The sequence below is a fragment of the Stenella coeruleoalba genome (genome assembly GCF_951394435.1).
Source record: "Stenella coeruleoalba genome assembly, chromosome: 14".
NCBI classification, from domain to species: Eukaryota; Metazoa; Chordata; class Mammalia; order Artiodactyla; family Delphinidae; genus Stenella; species Stenella coeruleoalba.
Genome location: NC_137160.1, coordinates 65,897,000 through 65,924,096, shown reverse-complemented (window position 1 = coordinate 65,924,096; position 27,097 = coordinate 65,897,000). Strand labels below are relative to the sequence as shown.

General features: G+C 53.1%; 2 protein-coding genes across 8 annotated transcripts in view; one reads left to right on the top strand and one right to left on the bottom strand.

The window, feature by feature from the left end:
• The window catches only part of SFI1 (SFI1 centrin binding protein), an 80,063-nt gene extending 77,970 nt beyond the window's left edge, over window positions 1-2,093 (top strand). For 3 of the 4 annotated variants that reach the window (XM_079941730.1, XM_079941732.1, XM_079941729.1), the window contains 3 exons: window positions 965-1,302; window positions 1,775-1,886; window positions 1,960-2,093. In XM_079941730.1, coding sequence (XP_079797856.1) covers window positions 965-1,302; window positions 1,775-1,886; window positions 1,960-2,064 — 555 coding nt within the window. In that variant the 3' untranslated portion in view covers window positions 2,065-2,093. The other variant, XM_079941731.1, reaches the window with a different exon arrangement.
• Window positions 2,094-2,104: 11 nt separating this feature from the next.
• PISD (phosphatidylserine decarboxylase) overlaps window positions 2,105-27,097 on the bottom strand; it is a 37,276-nt gene continuing 12,283 nt past the window's right edge. Inside the window, exons 1-8 of one of the 4 annotated variants that reach the window (XM_079941735.1) lie at window positions 12,349-12,719; window positions 8,566-8,771; window positions 6,811-6,976; window positions 5,087-5,323; window positions 4,775-4,913; window positions 4,396-4,542; window positions 3,970-4,130; window positions 2,107-3,383 (exon numbers count right to left, since the gene is read on the bottom strand). In XM_079941735.1, the coding sequence (XP_079797861.1) occupies window positions 3,159-3,383; window positions 3,970-4,130; window positions 4,396-4,542; window positions 4,775-4,913; window positions 5,087-5,323; window positions 6,811-6,976; window positions 8,566-8,615 (1,125 nt within the window). In that variant the 5' untranslated portion in view covers window positions 8,616-8,771; window positions 12,349-12,719 and the 3' untranslated portion in view covers window positions 2,107-3,158. Of the gene's footprint in view, window positions 3,384-3,969; window positions 4,131-4,395; window positions 4,543-4,774; window positions 4,914-5,086; window positions 5,324-6,810; window positions 6,977-8,565; window positions 8,772-12,348; window positions 12,720-27,097 lie in introns of those variants that run through there. The other 3 variants (XM_079941736.1, XM_079941733.1, XM_079941734.1) reach the window with 3 other exon arrangements.

The window sequence follows — 27,097 nt, the reverse complement described above, 5'->3', positions numbered from 1 at the left end:
CTGCTCGTGACACTTACATGGTGGTGGAGACAAAAGAAACCCCAGCATGCAGACGAATGAAGAGACTGTGGATCATGAAGGGTCATACAGGCCCTGGTGATAAGTCTGGACTTTAAGAACAGGAAGTTGTGGAGGATGGTTGGCGGCTGTGCTCGGGTCCAGCAAAGGGTGCTGGTGGCTGGGACTGGGGGGCGGTGGCTGTGGATGTCGTGGGAGGCAGACTATGTAGGGCTTGCTCTGATGAGTCTGATAAGAGGGAAAGTAGGAATTGCGGATGGCTCCTGGGTTTCCGGCCTGAAAAGCTCAGGGAGTGATGCATTCTTTACTGTGAGAGGGAAGACGGAGGGTGGGAACCCAGCAGCTGAAGCATCACAAGTGTGTCTTGAACCTGTCAGATTTGAGGTAATGCAACAGATTCAGCCTGGCCTTCAGGAACAAAGTCAGGGCTGGAGATCAAAGTTAACAATTCGCAGCACAGGTTGAAGGTAAAGAACTGATGGGGTCATGGGGAGGAGTGAGGCCGAGACTCTGGGGCCTGTGACGTAGGAGTCAAGGAGTTTGGGCAAGGAGGTGAGGAAGCAGGAGTGTGCATTGGGCTTGGGCCCCCCAAGGCGCTGGTGCCTGAAGAGCTGCGACCTAAGTAGGGGTGGGGAGAGGGTGGGGGATGGGAGAGTGTCCATTCCCACCAGAGGACATTGTCACCAGGAGGGAAGGGAGGAGGGTTGTAGCTGTGGTTGGACAAGAACAGTTGCCACTGAAATGCACGGTCATTGCAGGAGTGGGTGTGAAAGGTCAGTAAGGCTGGAAACAGCTGCTTGGGTGGTCGTGGGACTATCTATTGGTGTCAGGTGCTGAATGAAGGGGCAGGACCAGGTGAGCTGGCCGCAGCAGGTGCAGGTGTGGGGAGCCCCAGCTCCCCACCTTTCTCCCACTTCCCTGCTCAGTGTTCATCCTTCTTTTACAGGCATCAGCCCAGCCGACGATACCTGGGCTTAAGTCCCAGGCCCCTTCATCCCTGGCCAGTGTCCCCAACCCCCGTCTGCTCCTTCCTGGGGACTTCACAGGCACCAGGCCTGGGCCTGGCTCTGACACTGCAGGTGTGTACCTGGGGCCTGTCAGTGCCTCAAGTGCTCAGGTCACTCCCGGCACCTGGAATCCCTGGGTTCAGCCCGGGCCCAGACAGGAGGATGGTCAAGATCAAGCTTATTCTCCTATTGCCACTGGCCACATGGACCTGGAGGCCGAGCTTGAGGGCATCCAGCAGCAACTGCAGGACTACCAGACCACGAAGCAGAATCTCAGGTGAGACCCCAGAAACCCGCGTGGCACCCATCCATGGGGAACAGGGGAGTTGTCTGCCCAGTGATGGCCCCTGCATGCAGGCGGCACCTCTCCCCTTCCGTCCTGCTCAGGAAGGCCCAGGTTGGCCTTACCTTCAGGAAAAGCTGAGCAAAACTTTACACCTGTGTCTTGTGGAAGCCGGTGGTCTACCGGGCGAGTGTGACTGACACGGGATGATGCAGTGAGCCGCCCTGCTTTGTCTGGGTCCACAGCCCACGTACCCCACGGCCAGGCCTGGGACCCTCAGTGTGAGCAGCAACCTTAATCAGAGGGAAGCGGGCAGGTCCCACACGGCCAGCTCTGCACAGGGAAGAGGACAGAGGGCGTTTCTGCGTGATGGTGGAACAGGAGCCCTTCTCCCTCCACCCACACCAGAAGTGTGCTGGGCCTCTGCCTGGGGCCAAGCCAGGCAGCAGGTGCGTTACTCCCTCAGGTCCTGCCAACGGCAAGCGAGCAGCCTGCGGCAGTGGCTGGAGCTGAGCCAGGAGGAGCCCAGGCCCGAGGACCAGGAAGCAGAGCAGCAGGTTCAGGAAGAACTGCAGGAGGTGAGACCTTGGGCAGCCCCCGGAAGGCTCCCAGGCGGGGCTTCCTCTTAGCCTGCCCCCTCAACCTCCCCAGGTGGAAGCGCAGATCCAGCAGCTGGCCTCCAAGTTGCAGGCCCAGCGCCAGCCCATCCGCACCTGTATCGCCCGCATCCATGCCCTGCGGCAGGCTCTGTGCTAGTCACCACCCCACGTCCAGGAACAGAATGCAAAACTGCAGCGAGTTTTTTTATTTCAAAATGTTGCAATTAAATGAATTACTGTTCAGAAGTCTCCCACTTTTCATACAAAAATACTGTGCTACTGATACAGTTGAAAAAGTTCAAATGGCTTCTCCTGCAGGAGAAATTCACAGCATCCCCAGGAAACATGAAATCTGGCCCTGTCCCCACAATCAGTGGCTCCCCAAGGACTGCGTACCTGTTGCCTGGGGACGGGTTTTCTAGGCACTGACATTCTCCCCTCCCCCACACATCAAATACACCACCAAGGTTCCTTTGCCTCCAACATAAGCCCCTGATCAATAGCAGCAACTTTTCTGTAGGTCTGGATTACAGGGAGGGGACCCAAGCTCTCCCCTGGCCCCAGCTGGGCCACCACCAGCTAGCTGCCTGCCCCTTTTGCTTTGGACACCACTGAGGGGGTTTGGTGATGGGTCCTGCCTACTGGAAAGAGGACCTGCCAGCTCCAGAAGGTCACTCAGCGGGGCCTGCAACGCCCTGAACCATTAGTGAGCACCCTCGGAAGTTGATGGCAGAGTCGGAGGTGATGCATTCAGCCATAAGTGCAAAGAGAGAAGACAGCTTTTCCCAACAAGCAGGTTGGGAGCAGTTGCATTAAAGGCCCTGGTCTGGGACCCACAGTCAGTGCCAGGAGGCACCTCGCCCCATGCAAGGGAGGCCAAAAAGCAGTGATAGGAGGAGCAGCAAGAAGGTACTTTAACTACCACTTATCTTAAAACGGAAATCAGAACAACTGAATGCTCAGCCAGGACATGTAGAATCTCCAGTTTATACAACACGTTAGAAAATCTCCAAGAGGGAATCAATCGTCCTGGCCTGCACTTTCTCTTCAGGTGGGTAGGGGGAAGATGTAGGTCTAGGACATGAGAGGGGCTCTGACAACCTTGTCTGCACCCTGGAACAGAAGTCACCCAGGTCCTGCCTGGTCAGACCCGATGGTCCCCTCCCTAGATAGCCTCAGAGGTTCCCCTTGAAAAGACCCTCACATTTCTGTGGAAAAGACCCCTCAGCAGCTGTGGCCATGAAAGAGGCTCTAGAGAGAGCCCAGAGCCTCCCCGAATCGGATTTTCTGTCCCGCTTTCAGCTTGAAGTTGAAGTCCTTGGGGGCCTCGAAGATGAGCACAATGGTGGAGCCCAGGTTGAACTCGCCCAGGTGCTCGCCCTTGCGCATGGGGATGCCCTCCTTGTTCATGTGCGTCACGAAGCTGAAGTCATTGTAGGAGCCCTTGCTGTACCGTGGGCTGTTTGTGTGCAGGTCCTGTGGGAGGCGGAGGCAGAGCACATGGACCTTGAACACACCTCTGCTGCCGTCCCGAACCTGTCCCCCACCCTGCTCAGAAAGGGAGGTCCGGACAGCAGCTCAGGCCATGGACTAGGCCTAACCTGATAGCCCCTGACCAGCTCTGAACTGGAGGGAAATGGAGGATTCAGACCCCCAACTGTTCACTAGTACGAACGGTGCCACAACACCAGCACCCGGGGGGCTGAGGGGCAAACTGACACCAAGAGGGGAAGCCCCGCGGGCATGGGTACTGGCACCCCTCACACACTTGGCCTCCATCAGCATGCCCCACTCAAGTTCCCCTTGGGTTTCTGCAGAAGCAAAGTGCCAGGAAGGGAAGTTAATTCCCTCTCTCACCAGCCACCTCGAGACAGGGGTGGGTGGGGGATAAGCAGAGCAGGAGCTCAGGGCCCAGCCCCTCCTCAGGGCAGCTGCTCTGCACAGCCAGGCCTGGTGGGGGATGTGCCCTCCTAGAACTTACAGTCCAGATGGATCTGGCTGCACAGGAGACGGTGCAAGTGGCCTAGCCCTTGGGCTTCGGCAAGGTCTGGGCTCTGCTTACCTGGTCAAAGTAGATGCGGATGGAGCCCACGTTGGTGGCCCCAACAGCCGTCAGTGAGAAGAAGCCGTGTTTCCAGTCCCCAGTCAGGACTACCCGCTCATTGTGGCAGAAGAGCTCTTTGATCCAGCGGGCCATGCCGGGGTTCACGGACATCAGGGAGCCTGTGGGGACAGACACTGCCACTCCCTGTCCATCGAGAGGACAAGCCTCCCAGAGCCCAGTGTGTCTACTCTGGGAGGGCCCAAGACGCACTGTACCCCCATGTCATTCCAAATGCAGAGCAGGCTGGCTGCCAGCCTGCCCCTGCCACCCATGCCCAGCAGTCACCTCACAGCTTTGGAGCCTGCGTCTCCTGATACCAAGAAGCTGAGGACCTCTCTGAGTCCCCCAGGGGCAGGTCCCACCCATGTGCTGGCCCAGGCCTACCTGGGAAGTGGCGCCGGTGGGAGACAGTCCAGTCAGTGGGGGAATGGAAGCAGTGGTAGTCCCCGGGGGCCAGGTAGATGACACAGTGGTAGAGCTCGTTCCCTTCTCGGGTGACCAGCTGGCTCCTGAAGGAGCCACAGGAGGTGGCTGTGGGGCAGACACGAACCAGGCGCTCAGACAAGCACTTGATGCTACCCAACACGGAGCCTGCGTGCAGCCTGGACACTGGCTCCAGGAAGGCCTGAAGCTGCAGGCAGAGTAACTACTGGTCCACAGGCCTCCCTCCCGGACCCACTCCCATCCCCACCCTCTACCCTCTGACATCCAGCGCAGCCACGCCACAGCACAGCTGCCTGGCCGCCACCAGGCCAGGACCCACCTGGTGGGAAGGGCAGGTCCTCAGCGGGGATGCGAGGGCCCAGGAACGACTCCAGTGAGTAGGTGACCCCCTTCACCTGCTCCACCTCGCAGTTCTTCACCTGCCCGAAGTTGAGGATCTTCCCATCCGATGGACTGATCTGGAAGGGCCAGGAGAGGCTCGCTGTGGGGGAGGGCAGGGGGCAGAGGGCAGGGCCACCTCCTTCTTGGGGTTTGGCCTGGGAGGAGTGCCCACCAGGCCACCTCTTCCTAAAGGCACAGCCAAGAGCTGCCTGTACGGAGGCAGGAGTAGAAGGTGGGGTTGGGGCCTCACCACGCTGTGGAGGTCGCACACTGGCCGGGCCTGTGGCTTCAGCTTGCGCCGGAAGAACTCGCTGAGGTTGCGGTAGTGGTGCAGGTCCTCCACGGCGGCCTCCTTCATGTTAACCCCGAAAGTCCAGATGTACAGGCTGTAGACGGGCCTGCGCAACCAGTGCGGCAGCTCCACTTGGTTGAGGCGGCCCCAAGCCCGCGATAGCAAGCGCGTCGGCACCGACTTGTACAGGGCCACCTGCAGGCCGCGGGCAGGCGGGTGAGTCAGCCACACCGGGTGAGTCAGCCACACCGGGTGAGTCAGCCACACGGTGTGCTCACCCCCCAACCCCCCTCCTCCCCATCAGCCGGTACCCTCTCCCCTCCCCATGGGGGCCACCTCCCGAGGCCTGAGCAGCTTGTCCCCACGAGGGCTTTGTGACATGGTCGTCTCTCACCAGGAACCAGACTGAGCTTCCAAATCTCTCATCTCTCACACACAGTACTGGCCAGGCCCGTGACACAGTGACTTACAGCTCAGCTGTCAGCCATTTCCTGCAGACTTCCCACAGCAGCTACCCCACTCCCTCCCCAGTCCCCGGGGAGACTGGCCAACACAGCCTCACTTCTTGAGGTGGGGAGGGGCAAACAGATCTGACACAGTCACACAGGCCGTGGCGCGGGCACTACTGCCCGAGTCCCAGACCAGCACAGAAAGGAGAGGCCTCTGGTGTGTGGGCAAGTCCACAGCCCAAAGCGCATGTGCTCGTCGCCCCCCACCCTGAGGTTGGGGACTCATGCAGACGGGTTGACCCCTGACACCTGCGCTCCAAGGACCTGGACACGCCCACCGAGCCCACCTGTCCACACAGCTGTCCCCACCTGGTGCTCCTCCAGGAGGCAGAGGGGACTCGGCCTCTCAGTCGGACCCTCCAGCCAAACTCAGGGCCAGACGACCCAGAAGGGGCAGCCTCTTAAACCTCAAGTGCCTCTGCCATAGTGGGACGTGCTTCTAATTGGCGGCTGCTGCTTGCTGAACACAACCAAGACACCAAGTCCCCAAAGCATAAAAGCAATTCCACTCCAACTTTAAACACCTTTAAAGAGGCAATAAGTTAGCGGCTCCCAGCACTCCCAGCTGACGCCCATCCGCGGGGGCAGCCCAGGGCTGCCCTATGACCCCAGGCCTAATGCCCAGAGGTGCCCCTGAGCTTTCAAGCCCTGGCAACGCCCACCTGGGCTGTCCAAGGGCCTGGGAGCAGGGTTTCTTCCTTGGGGCCAGCTTGCCTGAGAGCCGGGCGCAGCCAGGCCGTTCCCTCACGCAGCCTTGCCTGGGGCTCCTGGGTCCTCAAAGGCATCCTCACTCAAAGGGGCCCACACAGGCTCCAGCCTCCCTGAACCACCCTCTGGCGTCCAGAAATTAATTTGGATTCTTCTCAAAATCACCCCTAAGCTCTTTTCAGGCACCATTTTCTGAATGCCCAATGTGGGTTCTTTCCAGAAGCAGAGTCCCCACATGGCAGAAATGCAGGCAGAGACAGCAGGCAGTGGACGGTGGGCCGTTACAGTCACCTGTCTGCAGCCCACCCTCTCCACAGGCTCGCCTTCCAATGTGACCCTGCTGGAGCGCTCAGGCCCCACAGCACCACCTCTGATCTGACAAATGTCTTCTCCTCCTCGGTCTCCTGGGCCCCAACCTCAGGCCTGCCTGGGGGGAGGCCAGGCCAGCAGCCCCTGCACACTTACCCTGCTCACGGGTCTCCATCCCACCCGGCTGAGTGGCCTGAGGGCGCCAAGGGGCAGGAGGTAGTAGAGGACCGTCAGGGGCCAGGAGCGCAGTTTCAGGGCGGGTTTGGACATGCAGCTCAGCTGTCCCAGCCTTCGCCTCAGGGCCAGCTGGGGGAAGTACAACCTGCAGGGCACATGTCCGCACACAGCCAGGGTCAGTGGAGGACTGGGGTCCCCACCTCACCCTCAGCAGGCTCGCCTCTCGATGGAGTCGGGCAGCACCGGCCAAACTCCTTCATCCCAACCCCACTCTGAGGTGGGGGCTTGGCTGCCTCTGGTCAGCAGACTCACTTCCCAGTCTCCCCACCTGCCTGTCAGCTGAGACACACAGGGTGAGGCACCTCTCAGATGGAGTAGCTTCTGAACCTGGCAGGGACCCCGGAGAGGACCTTGGGGCTGAGTGCACCAGGAAGATGGTGCAGAACCTGCCTTGCAGCTCCCTACCGGCCTGGGGCCAGCTCTGCCCACACAGGCTCCAAGGAGAGCTAGTCTGATCCCCCTTAGCCCCTGGCAGCGCAGGATCTGGGAAAATCTCTTCATGGCTCCAAGCATCTTATTTCCTCATTTGAGGGGCCTGACAAGATCACAAAGGAACACACAAACATGCACAAGCACTAGTGCACGTGTACACACACACACACACACACACACACACACACACACGCACGCACGCTACTGCTCCATCCATCCCCGTGCTCTTTCTGCATCAGGTCAGGTTCTCCAAAACGATCCAGAGGTTGGTGGGGATAAGCTCCCCGCCAACCCTCAGGCCACCTTCCAGGTCTGCTGGGGCCACATACACCTGACCCAGGCCCCTCCTTCCAATAAAGGTAGGTGGGCCTTCCCCAGACCCCACCAGCTCAAATTCAGCGCATTAAGCCAGGCTCAGCCTCGAGGGAGCCAGACTCTGGGATGAGCCTTTCCACCGGAACCCTGGCCCTCCTGAGGCATGACACTGAGGCCCAAGTTACCCTGCCACATGCCTAGGACCTAGAAAGTGCTCCTGAGGCCCCAGTGTGGCCATCACAAGATCACACTGCTACCCACTCTGAGAATGTCCCGGGGCTTCGGTTTCCTCATCTACAGAAACACTGCGTTCAACTGGAGAATAAGGCTCCATCTGTGCCTATGTGCTCTCAGAGAAGCTCTGTCCTCTGCCCCCAATTGCTCAACAAACCAAGGAACAAAGAGGCACCTCAGCTGATATGAAAAGCAGAAAAAAATGGAGAACTGAGCCGAAGGGCAGGCCCTGCAGCTCAATGGTGGCCCTGGGAGGTGCTGCTTCTCCACTGCTCACCAGACCCCCTGTGTCCACTGTCTCTCCCATCCCACCCCCTCCAGCTTTAAAAAGGTCTGGCAAGTGGGTAGGGGCCAAGCAAAGCCTGACACATCACTGCTCTCCCCTGGGCTCCCCCCATCCACCTCGCTCTCTGCAGAAGTACAGGGACCAATCTCGGAGGAGCTGCGCTGCAGCGGGGTGGGGGCGCAGCGCAGACACTGGCCCACCAGCCTGCTGGCCCCCCAGTACCTGAAATGGGCTCTCTGACTCAGGTCCCCCGGGCCGGGCCCCTCCAGCCACAGGGGCTGGTACCCTGGCCCCCTGCTGCCGCCACCACCTCCACCACGGGGCCGCTGGACGTGAACTCTGACCTTTCGGAGGTCAAGGCGGGGCGAGGCCAGGTTAGGACGCAGGCGTGGCCCGCAGCATCTCACCATTTTGCCGCGCGGAGCTCCGGTCCTCGCCGCGCCTCTGACTGACACATGGTGGGCGGCGCAGGGAGGCAGTGCCAGGCTCGCTCCCTTTGTCTCTCCTCCTTCCTCCCTTCCCCCCCGGAGCTCCTGCGCTGTCACCGCTCCTCGCCCCGGCGGCTGCGGCTGGGGGACCGCTCCCTGGCTAGGTCCAGTCCAACGGATCAGGGCTGTTGCAGAGACAGGCACCCATCACACACCTGCTCGGCCTGTGCACCGGCCCCGCCCTCGGCCCGTTCTGTCCCTGGCCTGGCTGCCTGCCTGCTTCCAGCAGGGAGGGGACCCGGCGCCTCTGAACCCAGGAGCACAAGCGGGAATCTGAGCCCCGCGCTCCAGGCGGGCGCCCAGCGTCGGCCTGTCTGCGGCCCCGGCGGCCCCTCCCTCTCTGGGACCTGACCCATTTTCCTTTCAGATGACAAAGTAGCATCTGAGGGATGAGGGCGCAGGAAGGCGGGAGAGGCACGGCAGTGAGACCCCAGCATCTGGCCTGCTCCGGCTCTCTCCTCGTCGTCGTCCCCAGCCCCCGCCTCAGGGTCCCCCATACCTGCCTCCTCTGAAGAGGGGCACCAGGGCGACCTCAGGGAAAACGGCCACCCCGCCTTCCCATCTCTCTCGGGAGGAACAGCACTTTGGTCCGCGGCCGCCCAGCTCCCTGAGAGGACGCCCAGCCTCTGCAGATCACAGGCAGGGGGAGAGCAAACATTCTGCAGCCTGGGAGTCACAGCCCCGCCCAGCGCAGCCCCCAACCCACGTGCCCCACGTCGTCTTTAGATGAAGACATGCGGGGTCCCAGGGCTGCTCCGAAGGCAGAGAACTGACCCGGCCCAGGCCCCCACGCCAAGACCGAACAGGAGGCCCCAACTCGGACATAGCTCGACCCTCACAGGCTGAACTTCTGAGGTCCTGGGCAAACCCACCTCAGCCAAGGAGGTGAAAACCGCCAGCCTGACACCTGCCAGATCTCTAGGTGTGAGTGGCCATGGGGCTGGATGAGGCTGACTAAGGTTTGGACGTTAGCATGGATTTCCACCCCTGCCAAGGCCCACCCCACCTCAGACCAGGACCCCTCGGCAAGCTCATCTCCCCAGGCTACCCGCCTCGCTGAATGGCCGTTGAATGGCAGGAGGGTGCCCGCACAGGCCTCCTCCTGCCCAAGGCCCCATGGACACTCTGGCTTTTGCCTGGCCAGGCTCGAGCTGAGGTCCCGCTAAGTCCCTTCCTACAGCCCACCTGCCGAGCACAGCCCCACCCACCTGCGGAGCACAGCCCTGCCCCGCCCTCCCAGCCTCGGGGCCCCAAACTCGCCTCCCGGTGGCTCCCCAGGAAACAGGCCCAGCGGGGTGATGGGCAGTCAGGTTTGCGCCTGAAGCTAGGCTCCAGGACAAGGCTCTCTCCCCGACTCTAGAAACTCTAGAAAGCTTGGGCTGCTCGCACACCCGGGATTCACAGTGGGGGCTGGCGACGCCTTGTGGGCGGGGATGGGAGCCAGGCCTCCTCCTCCCAGTTTTCCACAGTGGGACCTTGACCGCTGCAGGATGTTGTCAGAAAGGCACATTCAGGAAGCCACAGACAAACCCAGCTTGGCCCAAGACCTCAGGACCTCAAAGCAGATCCCCCGTGTGTGCCTTTGCATTGCATTCTCCCCCAAGGCCTCCAGTCCAGGGGCCTGACCGGGCCACACAGCCCACCAGGGCTGTGGAGGGGACTCTGGGGGACCAGCCCAAGGAGCTGCTATCCTGGAGAGACTCCAGGAACTGCCCTGAGAAGCTGGGCAGGAGGTCTTCACGCCTCAGTCCTGTCTCTGTCACTACTCTACTTCCTCTTCTAAAATGAGACACTGAGACCAGGGTCAGGTTTCTTTTAAATCACCAGTGTTCCCCAAAAGGCCCCCAGCAAGCTGACATGAATTCAGCTGTCCACCAGGAAACAGGCCAACTCCCTCTGACTAGCTCAGAGCCGCAGGACGGAGGGAAGGGGGTCCCTAGAGGTCACCCCTTTTCACTTCCCAGGAGCAGAGCCACTTCCTCAACCAACAGTGCTCCCAGCATCCCCATCTCAGAGCCCCACTTGCCCTCTGCGCCTACAGTGGCCTTTGGAGGCCAGGCTAGAGCTTTCTCCCTTTCTGGTTCCCTGAGTGCAACTTGGGGAGTTCAGGCCTGAAGGAGGAGCCTGCAAGGAGAGCGCCCTGAAGCAGAGAAGTACAGACCCCTTCCCTCTCTCCTGAGAGTCTCAAGGACACTCTGTGGAGGTGAGTTTGGGGCTATGACCAGTAGGACTTTAAAGTCATTACATGGCTATATGGAACATGAGAACACAGAGGCTTTGGTGGGGGGCAAGGACAATCTGGTTACTGTGATCCTGGACGCCCTCCCCCCACCCTCGCCCTGAGAGCTAGGAAAGGCCTTGCAAGTCACACGTGCTCTCTGAGTCTCAGTTTCCTCATCTGGAAATGCGAAGGGTCCTTCCTCCTGCTCACCCGCCCTGAGTCTCACATCAAAGCTGTGACCAAGGCCAAGAACAACTCTGCTTAGAAACCCCATGCCTCTCTTCTATCCAAGAGCTTAGTGCAGCCTCACCCCCCAGACCTGGCTCCCAGTGCCTCCCCTCCCTTTCCAAACCCACGCTCTGGGAGGACAGAAGTTTGCTACCGCTGGGAAGATGGAAGGAACAGGGCAGAGGAGGCAGTTCTGACAGAGGAGCCCAAACCACAGGGGCAGCGATGATGTGAGTAGGAAGGGATGGCTCAACAGGACCATGCTGGGGGGAGCTCACCTTTGTCAGGACATGCTGTTCTGGGGGTTCACACCCCAGAGGTGCTGCAACATCCCCACCCACCCCTCACCGCCCTAGATGAAGGCCTTGCAACCCTGCACGTGTCCAGCCCGAGAGCCCAAGGATGTGCTCCTGCTCCCTGGGTGGAAAGCTCACCGGGTGCCAGTTACCTGGCCTGAAGCCTCAGCAGAAACCCCCAGTGCCCCCCAAAACATGTGTCCCCAGCCTGACTTGCTGTGCACACTCCCGGCTCTGGAGGGCAGGGCTGCTGGGTAGCTGTGTCCAGGTGGGGCCACCAACCATTCCTCCCCTGAGTTCCAAGGCTAGAAGCTGACAAAATGTCAGAAGTAGGGAACCAGGAAAATGGATTCTCCCAGGTGAAACGGGTGAGCCATCTTGGGGAAGCCTTGGGCGAGAGAAGAGGAAGCAGAGAGAAGGATCCAGAGGCACCTCTTTCAAGGGCGGTAGAGATGGGGACAGGACTCGGCAAGACTCTTTCTTAAATCCCCTGAAGGAAAGCAACCTTCTCTGGGGCAATCCTTGGCACTAGCGGGGAACGGGGTCCTGGGAAGGGCAGAGTGTCACCCCCTCCTGCCCCTTGTCTGGTACATGGTGACAACTGCAGCATGTCCGGGTCCCACCGAGGAACACTGCTGCTTCCCTCCCCCTCTGGCGCCCGTCCCAGACCCTTCGGGCAGAACTGAGGAAATGGGCGCAGGAGGACATCGAGCCGCCCGCAACGCCCACATTTCCCTTTTCCGGGCCGGGAGGCAAGGAGATGCTACACGACGCGAAGGAAGTGAGCTCATCCTGCCCGGCCCCGTGACCCACCGTGTGGGGCCAGGGAAGCCACACTCGATCGGGGTTGGGGGGTGGGCTCCTCAGGCCCCAAGCGGTGAGGGGCGACCGGCCTCCCGGCTACGCGAGCAGGCCTTCCGCTTGCGCGGGACGGCTCGGCCGCGGCCACTCACTCACCAGCAGGTGGTCCGCTCCGCTGGCTTCCGCGGCGCCGCGCACCGGCTGAACTCGCAGGGAGGCGCCGCTCCTCGCTCCTCGGAAGCCTGACTGCGTGCGGGGGCTCGGCTCCACCCAGTCAGGGGCAGCGGCAGGAGACCGGACACCAGGCTCGCTAGTCAGCCGCGCCCCGCCCCCCAGCCTGGGGTTCCTTTAAGGGAAGGGGCGGGGCCAGGGGAGCGGCGGGAACAGGCGACCGGCAGGCGGCCACAGGACTTCGCGGGTGCCTCCTGAGGGCGGGGCTGGGCTCCCTGGGCCGTGAGCGCCTCCCACACACCCCTCCGGGCCGCCAGGGCCTCCACGTGCTGCGGACCTCACCCGAGGGCCGGCTTCTCTAGACTGAACACAAAGCCACCTCCAGACACCTTTTCTAGCCCTCAAAGCCCTCGCTCCTTCATACACCCGACCCTGAAGACAAAGGCTGCTCCTCACCCCACCCCCTCTCCTCCAGGCAGACACACCCTGACACACAAAAGCCCCTGGTGCAGACCAGCAAACAAGACCCAGTGGGCAAGGTCCACCCCCGCCCAGCACGTAGGCTTCCTAGCGGGGATCAAGACCTGTGGGGTGATTCTCACCTTATCTTTCTACCCCCCTAGATGGTACCCCACTGCAGGGTCAGCACCCTACCCCCATGCCCACTGAAAGCAGGCAACATGGGATGGAATGAACCAGCTTAACACTTTTTAGGGGAGGGGGAGGGTCCAGTGGGGAACACCACCACTACTCAACCACAAAAAGCATGTGGAATTCAGGAGCCTGATTAGCTGAACAACCCCAGCTTCTTTTGACCACTGGGAATTTAGTTTCTAAAGCAACATTTAGACCAGGAAGAGAGCTGACAGGGCTTGTGAAGAGATGGGCAGCTCAGCCAAAGCAGCCTGGAAGAGGACACAGCAACATGCAGACACAGCCCCACACACCTGCCCCCTCATCTGGATCCAGCCCAACCAAGTGCTCCATAACAAGCTGGAGGGATCCTTGGGATGCCAGTAGGAACTGGGAGGCAGGGAGGAGGTGCAGAGCCCACTCAGCCTCCTAGCCTGGGCTCACAGCATTCTCGGAGCCCCAGCGAGACTTTAGACCCCTGCTCACCTCAGAGCTCCAACCAACCACCACTCGAGATGGAATAAAAAGGAGTTAAAAGCACAGGAAGATGCTGACACACAATCTTAGCAACACTAAATTCCAGAACCAGAAATCCAGGAAGACCGTCCTGACTTCCCCAAAGCCTGCAGTGCATCCAGCAGGACCGAAGTTAGACCTAAGGGGGAAAAACAAGTCTGAATCAAAAGCCCAGATTCTTATTCGCTGAGCGGCCTGTGGAGCGCTGATGCTCTCCACTGTAAAATGACCAACTAGGCCGCTCCACGTGGACCAGAACTCCTCTGTAATCATTCAAAGCCTCTCAGGCTGACTGGTGTCTAGGAAACTCATAAACCAGCCCACAGGTCTGCCCTGAGATTAGCCCGCCCAGCCTTCTAACCTGCCCTCCACCACGTACATCTCAGGAGGGAAATGCCTTCTGGACAATATTCCAGACAATACTCAACATAATTTCTGGGAGTAAGAAAAACCCCCTTGGAAAGTTTACTCTCCCAGCCCAAATGAGGTCCCTTCCGGCCACCCACACTTGGTCCTTAATTTCTAGTCCTCCCACCTTCTTTGGACTCCCCTGGGCGGGAGTGCCACCTAGTGCCACTGCGAGGCTCTGCAGGCCCCAGGCCACTTGGCCGCAGCACCCGTGGACAGGCCAACCTCCTCAGGCAACCCACTGCCACTCCCCCGCTCCTTGCAGACTGAACTCCGTGCCCTGCTGTGCCAGAGGACAGAAGGGAGTGGCGGGGCAGGGGTGGCAGGTGCTCTCTGTTAATTCTCATTCCCTGGGGGCCGATGGAGGCCCCTCGAAGAGGAGAGGTGATGGTCGGTGTCCCAAGGCTGGCATGAGGAGCCAGGGGCAGGTTATCAGCCTCACAGAAGCCTGGGCAGGAGCCCAGACAAGCACGGACTACCCTCAGGTGATTCCTTCATCTGAAGGCTTCTCACAGCCCTGCCAAATTCTCCCTTCGTGTTCTCGAATGTTTCCTAGCAATCCCACCAGCCCAGATGACTTCTCTGCCACCCAGGCAGCGAGGAGGGTGCAGCAGGGTAAGGAAGCCCAGCAGAAAGCTCCCTCCAGGCAGGAGCCCAGCCTTGTCCATTCCCTTTCCCCTTAGTGGTGCAGGCACAGAGCACCCCCTTGGGCTGGAGGAGGCAAGGGAGAGGAAAGGCTGGAGTGGCTGCCACAGCTCCTGGCACATACCACGAAGGAGGTCCCTGAGGCCTTGAGATGTCCTCCTGCCCTGGAATGAGGCCAGGATTCTCTGAGGTCAGAGCTGGGCAGGCAGCAGGGGCTACTTCCCACCAACTTGACTGTCTGCCCATTTTAACATCCAGAACTGTCTTCTCAACACCTATTAGGTAAGAGGTAAAATAGTACTTACTGAATCTCCACCCCCTGCCAGCATAGGACCAGGTATTTATTTACACCTATGTCATTCTCATTTAACAGCAGCCTGTTCACAGAGGGGAACAATAAAGCTATAAAAATTACAGAAGTTTAAAAACATGCAAAACATGTTCTACACTGTCCAAGGTCATGGACTCGTGGAGCGAAGGAAATGCCAAGTGCAGATCGACAGGGTAGCGGTGAGCGACGTGGGAGACCTGACAGGCTGATCTGGCTTTATTCCTTTTCAGAACTGTAAAGTCACACCTCACATTTAAAAAATACTAAACTGAGGACAGAAACAAGGAAGCAGTGCTAACGCACCCCATGGCCAGACGAGATGACAACAAACCAGATGTGCTCAGATGTGGACTGAAGTGTTTAGGGGTGAAGTTTCATAATGTCTGCTATGTACTTTCAGTGGCTCAGAGGAGAGTCTGTACATATGCACAGAGACAAAGCAGATACGAGGAAACATTAATAACTGGTCACTCAAGCAGTGTGTGTGGGTAACAATTCTCTCAACTTTTCTACTCTGTTCAAAAGTGTTCACAATAAAATACTGGAAGACTTTGCTTTAAGCCACAGAAAAACCTCTAAATTCTACTAGGGAGAAAAACTCAAGACCACACTCAGCACACAGCGCCTCTCTGGCCCTGAGGCAGCATCATGCCCACCACTCCTGCTTCATGAGGCGGGTGGGGCAGTTCCGAGCCGAACCCCTCCCTCCTGTCCAGGCAGCAGCCCTCCGATGACCACAGCCCACTCTGCAGCCTAGGGCCCCATCTTTGCAGAGTCAGCTCCTTGGTTTGCAGGAGGAGGGACACATGGACGGCTTCTTCCCCAAAGGGCCCCCCTTTCTACCAGGCCAGCTTCCCCACCGCCTGCACCTCTGTCCTCAAGACCCGTGAAGGCAAAAAGGACTCCTCAGAAGCACCAGAGACCAAGGGAAATCTGCCACCAGATGCCACCCTTCATGGAACAGGAAACCCCGGCAGGAGGGGGGCGGCACACCTGGGCACTCCCCCCATACACACCTGCCATCCAGGTCACCTGGTGACCTGGGCTTACAGACGCTACACACCTTCCAACCCTCTTGGTAAGAAGCACTTATGAAGGTCTGTTCCCCCCTTTGACTTATAGGGACAAAAAGGACAGCATATCTGAAATCATAGCTGCCACACAAACGCAGACTGTGATGCTCGGGCACAGGCGGTGGCCTTCCAGCTCCGGTCAGTGTTGCTCCCTTGAAGCCAGTTCTCCAGAGAGGCCTGGTGGCGACCACCCTCCCCACTGAGGCCAAACGCCAGGCCCAGGTAGCCCAAATACGGTAGCCGGGCTCTTTGACCCCAAACCCTGACCTTTTTCAGGAAGGACACCATGAGTTCCTGAAAAGAAACTCATGGAAGCGTCCCCTCCTTCATGCGCGGCACTCGGCCTGCTCGAGGCTCCAGTTCTAAGGGCAGGGCGTACTCCTGGTCTGACCAGAGCCAGAGGAATGTGGTGGATTCCTTGTTCCGTGCTATTCAGACTAAACGTTAAACTTACAAATACTCTGAGCCAGTATAGACAGAGAATAAACACATGAAAATGTTGAAGTGGACTCACATTTAAAGAAAAGCAAATTACAAACTGTATTAAGGTATGATTCTTGATATTTCCTCCACTGCTCTCAGTAAAGAGCTACTCCACCCCTCGCATCCATTCAAGTCAAAACTCACGAGTCATTTTCAATTTCTCTCTCCCCTCATATGCAATCCATCAGTGCATCCTGTCCACTCTCCCCTCAAAACATACCCAGAATCGAATGTGGAATCTAAAAAATACAGCAAACTAGTGAATATAACAAAAAAGAAGCAAACTCACAGATATAGAGAACTAGTGGTTACCAGTGGCAAGGGGGTGTGGGTGGGGAGGAATATTGGGATAGGAGAGTAAGAGCTACAAACTATTAGGTATAAAATAAGTTACAAGGACTTCCCTGGTGACGCAATGGTTATGAATCTGCCTGCCCAATGCAGGAGACACGGGTTCGAGCCCCGGTCCGGGAAGATCCCACATGCCACGGAGCAACTAAGCCTGTGTGCCACAACTACTGAACCTGCACTCTAGAGCCCGAGAGCCACAACTACTGAGCCCGCGTGCCACAACTACTGAGCCCGCGTGCCACAACTACTGAAGCCCACATGCCTAGAGACCACGCTCCGCCACAAGAGAAGCCACCGCAATGAGAAGAATGAGAAGCCCGCGCAGTGCAATGAAGAGTAGTCCCCGCTAGCCACAACTAGAGAAAGCCCGCACACGGCAACGAAGACCGAACACAGCCAAAAATAAATAAGTTAATGAATTAAATAAGTTGCAAGAATATACTGTACAACATAGGGAATATAGCCAATAGTTTATAATAACCTTAAAAGGAGTTTAACCTTTAAAAATTATGAATCACTATATTGCACACCTGTAACTTATACTGTACATCAACTATACTTCAATAAAAAAGATACCAGAATCGAGTGCCTCCCCCCTACCCCAACTCCACTGCTCCCCACTCTGATCCAGGCCACCACCTTCTTTTGCTGGGATCCTGTCAGAGCCTCCCAACAGGTCCCCTAATCTGTCTCCATAGCAGCCAGCACAACTGGATCAGAACCCAGATCACTCAGCACTCACTCAGAGGACAGGCTGAGCTGGCGCCACGGGTCCTCCTGCCCTCCTACCTTCCTGCCTTCTGTGCCTCCAGCCACAGGGGCTCTTTGTTCTCCCTAAACAGAGACAAGTGTTCTCTATCCATCTCAAGCCTCTACTTGGACCACTCTCCCGGCCCCTCAGATGCCCTCTCAGCCCACACGGCACTAAGCGGGGCCTTCCTTCCTTCCCTGACTGCCTTGGTCCCAGCCCAGCTCTGCCCCAGCCTGAGACACTGTGCCCTTTACCTATGTTCTCTCCACGGCCTTTCAACCACTAGACATGTCCATGTGTCCATCTGTTTCTCAGCTATCTCAGCCCCTAATAAGGGAAGCTCTCTGAGGATGGGAGCTCTAGCTCTACCAGTGGATCCCCAGCATCTCAACAGGGCCTGGCATATGGAAGGAGCTCAAAGATCTGTTGAATGAAGCAGCAAATGCAAGAAGAGAGGAATGGTGTTCATCTATGACAACTGTTTCAGTAACACCCAGTGTGGTTCATATACCCAACAATGCTTATTACAAACAGGTACAATAGTTTTAGATGGCAAACATGTAGCAAAAATTGTGCAGGTGCCCAGACCCCTTCAGACAGCAATTCTACACTGAGGCATTCAGCCTGAGGAAAAGGCCTACGTGCAAAGATGTGCTCTACAACGTTAATCATGATGGTAAAAACCACCAGGGCACCAGAATCCACTATGGTAGCAGAGCCACTTAACGTATGTAGTTACATGAAGTCTTGCAAAATCATCATATGTAGCAATATGTATAAGGTAAAAAAGGCAAGATACAAAACAGGAGTAGCTGACCCCTGAACAACACAGGTTTGAATGCGTAGGTCCACTTATAAGCAGACTTTTTTCAATAAATACGTACTACAGTACTACGTAATTGGAGGATGTGAAGCCACGCATACCGAGAGCGGCCTGTAAAGTTATACGCATATTTTCAGTCGCTGGGGGAAGGGGAGTCAGTGCCGCGAACACCCGCATTGTTCAAGGGTCAACTGTATATCCATTTAAAAAAACAGACAGACATCAAGTGAAAAATAAAGCCCGTGATTATGCAACAAGTCGTCAGGTGAGAAGGGATGGGAATCATGACTGTCCTCCCAGTTCTCCAACATTCTGTCAGAGCGTTACATCACCTCTGTCATTTACAAGAGAATGAGACTGACTTCCAGAAGGGGGCCAAGACCATTCAATGGGAATGTGCTGGGAAAATTGCACATCCCCATGAATGAAGTCAGATACTTAACCTTACACGATATAAAAAAACAACTCAAAATGGATCAAAGACCTAAACATAAGACTTAAAACTATAAAATTCTTAGAGGAAAACAGGAGAAAATCATGACACTGGATTCAGAAATGATTTCTTAGATATGACACCAGAAACACAGGAAATAAAATTATAAATAGATAAATTGGACTTCATCAAAAGATATGATCAAGAGAGTAAAAAGATAAGCCATAGAATAGGAGAAAAATATTTGCAAATACATATACCAGATAAGGGTCTAGTATCCAGAAAAATAAAGAACTCCTGCAACTCAGCAACGAAAAACCACACAATTCAAAAATGGACAAAGGGGGACTTCCCTGGTGGTGCAGTGGTTAAGAATCGACCTGCCAGGACTTCCCTGGTGGTACAGTGGTTAGGACTCCATGCTCCCAATGCAGGGGGCCTGGGTTCGATCCCTGGCCGGGGAACTGGATTCCACATGCGTGCCGCAACTAAAACCCGGTGCAACCAAATAAATAAAAAAAAAAAAAAAAAAAAAGAATCCACCCGCCAATACAGGGGACATGGGTTCAAGCCCTGGTCTGGGAAGATCTCACGCACCACAGAGCAAAAAAGCCCATGCACCACAACTACTGAACCTGTGCTCTTGAGCCCGTGCTCTGCAGCAAGAGAAGCCACCGTAATGAGAAGCTCGCGCACCACAACAAAGAGTAGCCCCCGCTCGCCACAACTAGAGAAAGCCCGCGTGCAGCAACGAAGACCCAACGCAGCCATAAATAAATAAATATTTTTAAAAATGGACTAAGGGCTTGAATAGACGTTTCTCCAAAGATATATAAATAGCCAATAAGCATGTGAAAGGATGCTCAACATTACTAGTCATTAGGAAATGAAAATCCAAACCTCAATGAGATACAATTTCACACCCATTAGGATGGCTATTATAAAAAAATTAAAAGGTGGATTAGAGACCTAAATGTAAGACCAGACACTATAAAACTCCTAGAGGAAAACATAGGAAGAACACTCTTTGACATAAATCACAGCAAGATCTTTTTTGATCCACCTCCTAGAGTAATGGAAATAAAAACAAAAATAAACAAATGGGACCTAATGAAACTTAAAAGCTTTTGCACAGCAAAGGAAACTATAAACAAGACGAAAAGACAACCCTCAGAATGGGAGAAAATATTTGCAAATGAATCAACGGACAAAGGATTAATCTCCAAAATATATAAACAGCTCATGCAGCTCAATATTAAAAAAAAAACAACCCAATCCAAAAATGGGCAGAAGACCTAAATAGACATTTCTCCAAAGAAGACATACAGATGGCCAAGAAGCACATGAAAACCTGCTCAACATCACTAATTATCAGAGAAATGAAAATCAAAAATTACAATGAGGGGCTTCCCTGGTGGCGTAGTGGTTGGGAGTCCACCTGCCAGTGCAGGGGACACGGGTTCGTGCCCTGGTCCAGGAGGATCCCACATGCCGCGGAGCGGCTGGTCCCGTGAGCCATGGCCACTGAGCCTGTGCGTCCGGAGCCTGTGCTTCGCAACGAGAGAGGCCACAACAGTGAGAGGCCCGCATACCGCAAAAAAAAAAAAAAAATTACAATGAGGTATCACTTCACACAAGTTAGAATGGGCATCATCGGAAAATCTACAAACAACAAATGCTGGAGAGGGTGTGGAGAAAAGGGAACCCTCTTGCACTGTTGGTGGGAATGTAAATTGATACAGCCACTATGGAGAACAGTATGGAGGTTCCTTAAAAAACTAAAAATAGAATTACCATATGATCCAGCAATCCCATTCTTGGGCATATACCCAGAGAAAACCATAATTCAAAAAGACACATGCACCCCAATGTTCATTGCAGCACTATTTACAACAGCTAGGTCATGAAAGCAACCTAAATGCCCATTGACAGACGAATGGATAAAGAAGATGTGGTACATACATACAATGGAATATTACTCAGCCATAAAAAGGAATGAAATTGGGTCATTTGTTGAGACGTGGATGGATCTAGAGACTGTCGTACAGAGTGAAGTAAGTCAGAAAGAGAAAAACAAATATCGTATATTAATGCATGTATGTGGAACCTAGAAAAATGGTACAGATGAACCGGTTTGCAGAGCAAAAGTTGAGACACAGACGTAGAGAACAAACATATGGACACCAAGGGGGGAAAGCGGCGGGCAGGGTGGGGATGGTGGTGTGATGAATTGGGCGATTGGGACTGACATGTATACACTGATGTGTATAAAATTCATGACTAATAAGAACCTGCTGTATAAAAAAATAAATAAAATTCAAAAATTTTTTTAAAAAAAGGTGTTGGTGAGGATGTGGAGAAAGTGGAATCCTCATACAATGCGAATTGGAATATAAAATGGTACAGCCACTGTGGAAAAGTTTGGCAGTTCCTCAAAAGTTAAACATAGATTGACCATATGATCCAGAAACTCCACTCCTAGTTATACACCCAAAAGAACTGAAAGCAAAGACTCAAGCAGATACTTGTACACCAACGCTCACTGAAGCACTATTCCAACAGCCAAAGTGGAAACAACCCACTATCTATCAATAGATGATAAACAAAACATGGTCCATCCATAAAATGGAATACTATTCAGCCTTAAAAAGGAAAGAAACTCTGAAACATGCTTTAAACATGGATGAATCTTGAAAATCTGGTAAGTGAAATAATAAGCCAGACACCAAAAGACAAATGTATGATTCCACTAATATGAAGAACCTAGAACAGTCTTCACAGAGACAGAGTAGAACAGTGCTTAAGGGGGTTGGGTGGGAGGTAGACTAGGGAATATTATTTAAAAGGTACGAAGCTTCTGTTTGAGATGATGAAAAAGTTCTAGGAACGGATAGTGGTAATGGTTGCAAAACAATATGATGGGGCTTCACTGGTGGCGTAGTGGTTAAGAATCTGCCTGCCAATGCAGGCGACACGGGTTCGAGCCCTGGTCCGGGAAGATCCCACATGCCGCAGAGCAACTAAGACCGTATGCCACAACTACTGAGCCTGTGTTCTAGAGCTCATGAGCCACAACTACTGAAGCCCGTGCACCTAGAGCCCATGCTCTGCAACAAGAGAAGCCACCTCAACAAGAAGCCTGCGCACCACAACAAAAGAGTACCCCTGCTGCCGCAACTAGAGAAAGCCCGCGTGCAGCAATAAAGACAAAAATACAATGCAGGGAACATGGGTTCCATCGCTGGTCCAGGAAGATCCCACATGCCGTGGAGCAACTAAGCCCGTATGCCACAACTACTGAGCCTGAGCTCTAGAGCACACAAGCCACAACTACTGAGCCCGTGCACCACAACTACTGAGCCCGTGCACCACAACTACTGAAGCCTGAACACCTAGAGCCTGTGCTCCGCAACAAAAGAGGCCACCGCAATGAGAAGCCCACGCACTGCAACGAAGAGTAGCCCCCACTCACCGCAACTAGAGAAAGCCCGCGCACAGCAACAAACACCCAATGCAGCCAAAAATAAATAAATAAATTTATTTTTTGAAAAAAAGAAAAAGAAATAGACCCCAAAATGACAGAAGATGATGAAAAGGAGAAAAGGACTTTGAGACAGCTAAATAAACAAGCACAATACGCTCAAAGATTTACGGGAAAATATGATCATAATGAGAGAAATGGAAGACATAAAAAAGAACAACTTGAAACTTCCAAAATGAAACCCAGAATGTCTTCAATGAAAATTTCTACAAAAAGCTACTAGAATAAGTGAATCTAATAAGATTACAGAAATTTTCATATATTGCTAATGGGAATACAAAATGGTAAAACAACTATTAATACTTTCAAAACAGTTTGGTGGTTTCTTATAAATACACAGTTACCTATGAATAGTAATTGTACTTTTAGGTATTTACACAAAAGAAATGAAAACAAATGTCTACACAAAGACTTAAACATTCATATAGACTTTATACATAATAGTCAAAAGATGCAAACAACCCAAATGTCCACCAACAGATGAAGGGTTAAAAATAATATGTGGGGCTTCCTTGGTGGCACAGTGGTTAAAAATCCTCCTGCCAATGCAGGGGACACGAGTTCGAGCCCTGGTCCGGGAAGATCCCACGTGCTGCAGAACAACTAAGCCCGTGCACCACAACTACTGAGCCTGCACTCTAGAGCCCGAGAGCCACAACTACTGAGCCCTCGTGCCATAACTACTGAAGCCCACGTGCCTAGAGCCCGTGCTCCACAAGAAGAGAAAACACTGCAACGAGAAGCCCGCGCACCACAATGAAGAGAAGCCCCCGCTCACGCAACTAGAGAAAGCCCGTGCACAGCAACGAAGACCCAACACAACCAAAAATAAATAAGTAAAATTAAAAAAAAAAACTGTGGCATATCCACCCAATGAAATACTATTCAGCAATAAAGAGGAATGAATTTCAACATTATGGTCAGCGAAATAAACCACACAGAACAGAGTACATTCCATTTAAATAAAATTTCTTAAAAGAAAAATCTCATCTATAGTGATAGGAAGCAGATCAGTGATTGCCTGGAACCATGGGTGGATACTGACTGCAAAGGGATACATATTTTATATCTCCAGTGTGGTTGTGATTACACAAGTCTATATATTTATTAAAACCAATGAATTATATGCTTAAAAAGGGTTTTATTGCATGTAAACAATACCTCAGTAAAGTCGACTTAGAAATTGAATCAGGGCTTCCCTGGTGGCACAATGGTTAAGAATCCACCTGCCAATGCAGGGGACATGGGTTTGAGCCCTGGTCAGGGAAGATCCCACATGCCGCAGAGCAACTAATCCTGTGCGCCACAGCTACTGAGTCTGTGCTCTAGACCCCGCGAGCCACAAGTACTGAAGCCCGTGCCTAAAGCTTGTGTTCTGCAACAAGAGAAGTCACCACAATGAGAAGCCAGCACACCAGAACGAAGAGTAGTCCCTGCTCTCTGCAACTAGAGAAAGCCCACGCTCAGCAACGAAGACTCAATGCAGCAAAGAATAAATAAATTTTTTTTAAAAAAAGAAATTAAATCACCACAGTAGCATTATTTACAGTAGCCAAGACGTGGAAACAACTTAAGTGTCCATCAAGTGATGAATGAATAAAGAAGTTATGGTGTATATATTTACAATGGAGTATTAATCAGCCATAAAAAATAAGGAAATTCTACCATTTGCGACAACATGGATGGACCTTAAAGGCATTATGCTAAGTGGAATGACTCAGACAGAAAAAGACAAATACCATATGATCTCACTTATATGTGGAATCTTACAAAAAACAAAACAAAAAATCCCACCAAACTCAGAAAAACAGATCAGACTGAGGAGGAGGGGGAGCGGGGAATTAGAGGAAGGTGGCCAAAAGGTACAAACTTCCAGATATAAGAGAAATAAGTACTAGGGATGTAATGTACAATATGATGACTATAGTTACCACTGCTGTATTAACATACAGGAAAATTAAGAGAGTTAATCCTAAGAGTTCTCATCACAAGGAGAAACTTTTTTTTTTCCTTTTTTCTTTTCTTCTTTATTTTCTTTTTATTGTATCTATATGAGATGATGGATATTAGCTGAACCTACTGTGGTAATCATTTCACAATGTATCAAGCTATCATGCTGTACACCTTAAACATATACAGTGATATATATCAATTGTTTCTCAATGAAATTGGAAAAAAATTAAATCAACTTTCAATAAATATGTAAGTATGGAGGGACTTTCTGGAAGATACACAAGAAATGTTAAAAATTCTTGCTTGGGGCTTCCCTGGTGGCGCAGTGGTTAAGAATCCGCCTGCCAATGCAAGGGACACACGTTCGAGCCCTGGTCTGGGAAGATCCCACATGCTGCGGAGCAACTAAGCCCATGCGCCACAACTACTGAGCCTGCGCTCTAGAGCCCGTGAACCACAACTACCAAGCCTGTGTGCTGCAACTACTGAAGCCCACATGCCTAGAGCCCATGCTCCGCAACAAGAGAAGCCACCGCAATGAGAAGTCTGCACACCACAACGAAGAGTAGCCCCCGCTTGCTGCAACTAGAGAAAGACCGCCCACAGCAATGAAAACACAACACAGCCAAAAATAAAATAAACAAATAAATTTTAAAAAAAACATGAAAAACTCTTGCTTGCTTCTGGAGAGCAGGAATGGGATTAGCAGACGGGGTGGAGAGTGGAAGGCTCATTTTTATGTAATCCCTTCTTTACTATTTGAATTTTCACATGATCATATTTTATTTAAAATTTTTAAACTATCTTACTAAAAATAAAAATTAATTTAACAATACATACTCCTAAACAGAGCCAAAAGCTTAGAAGGGTGATGTTCACCAAAATGTTAACTGGTTTCCTGTGGGTTGTAGGATTACAGGTCATCAACTCTTTTCATCTTCATATTTTGCAACACTTCCTTATTTTTTGTAGATGAACACATCTTTATAAGTAGATAAAGGACAAAGCTATTTCCACATTGGGGAAAGTGATGCCATATATATAGAGAGAGAAAGAGTGCAGCTACTGGAACCTGGATGCTCCTGAAAGCTTCCAGAGACTCCACTCTCCTTAACAGGTTACTTTGTTGCTAGTTACAGAATTCCCTTTAATCCCACAGCAGCAAACACATAGGTTTCATTTCTACTCAGCAGATTGCATGAACTTTTTTTTTTTAATTTTATAAATTTATTGATTGATTGATTGCTGCATTGGGTCTTCTTTGCTGCGCGCAGGCTTTCTCTAGTTGTGGCGAGCAGGGGCTACTCTTCGTCGCAGTGCGCAGGCTTCTCATTGCAGTGGCTTCTCTTGCTGCGGAACACAGGCTTCTCATTGCAGTGGCTTCTCTTGTTGTAGAGCACAGGCTCTAGGCGCACAGGCTTCAGTAGTTGTGGCACGCGGGCTCAGTAGTTGTGGCTTGCGGGCTCTAGAGCGCAGGCTCAGTAGCTGTGGCGCACGGGCTTAGTTGCTCCGCGGCATGTGGGATTTTCCCGGACCAGGGCTCAAACCCATGTCCCCTGCATTGGCAGGCGGATTCTTAACCACTTTGCCACCAGGGAAGTCCCTGCATGAACTTTTTTTTTCTTCTTTTCTACCATAAAAACAACATGAATCTTAGATCAGGCAAAAATCTTAGAAACATTTTCTTAAATGTGTAAAAACAGAAGCCCCAAGGTGACACAACTCACCCAAGGCCTCGCAGTTGCTGGTGCCCAGATCTCAAGTCTCCTGACACCCTGTCCCTCCCTCCTTACTGCTCCTACGTGAGCGCTGCACCCACCCCAGCCCAGAGGACAGCCTGCAGGGAGTGAGGCAGCATAGATTTTGGAGTTATGGTTTCCTCTAAACTGTTACCAAAAAGAGGAAATTCAAAAAAAAAAAGAGGAAATTCTATTTACATGAAGGAAAGATGTGAGCATGAATTCTTCAGGAGTGCTGTGCTGGGGGCTGGGCGGGGGGGCGGTGGATAATGTGAATGCTCGTCACATTATCGCAGACAACAACTGTTCAAGTCAGGCCACTCAAATTCACCTCCCATTTTAAACAGTCAGCCCCAGAGAATGGAGGTACCTCAAATACACAGCAAGCCCTCCCTCCATCTCTCACTGCCACCGTCGAGCTCCTATACTAAGAGCACCTTCTATGAGCAACACGGTATTTATTGTTCCAAGAGTACGGCATTTGGCATCGATAGACCTCTGTTCTGGAACCTATTCTGCCACCAACTAGTCTTTCCATTTGTAAAATAGCTCTAACACCTGCCCTTCCTACCTCAGTGAACTGTTGTAACTAAAAGGGTTCAGAAAAACTGCGAGGTGCTGTTCAACATAAGGTACTACAACCATGCTCTTGAGAGTTTTGATACAGAGGGAAGACCAGAGGGTTCTCTGCAACAAGAGAAATTCACAAGCTAGGGAAGGACAAAGGCTTCCTGCTGGCACTCTGACCAAGAGGGGCTAACAGGAAGGCTTCATGTGTGGGGATGGCTATACAGCCCACGTCTGTCTCCTGGAAACCCAGAAAACACTATTTGGTAAGAAAAAATCACCCAGTCACCTCAACTGTGCCACTGACCCCAGAGGCCATCTCAGCAGTAACTTCCAACCTGTCTTCTTTCTTAGCTCTGGAGATGCCAGACGTGACTTCAGGGATAGGAAGGGATTATATTCCAGCAAAATCGCCACCAGAAATTTTCACCTGCCACATACTAATGGAGCCCTGAAGGGACCCTTACAGCTCATCTGCCCATGATTC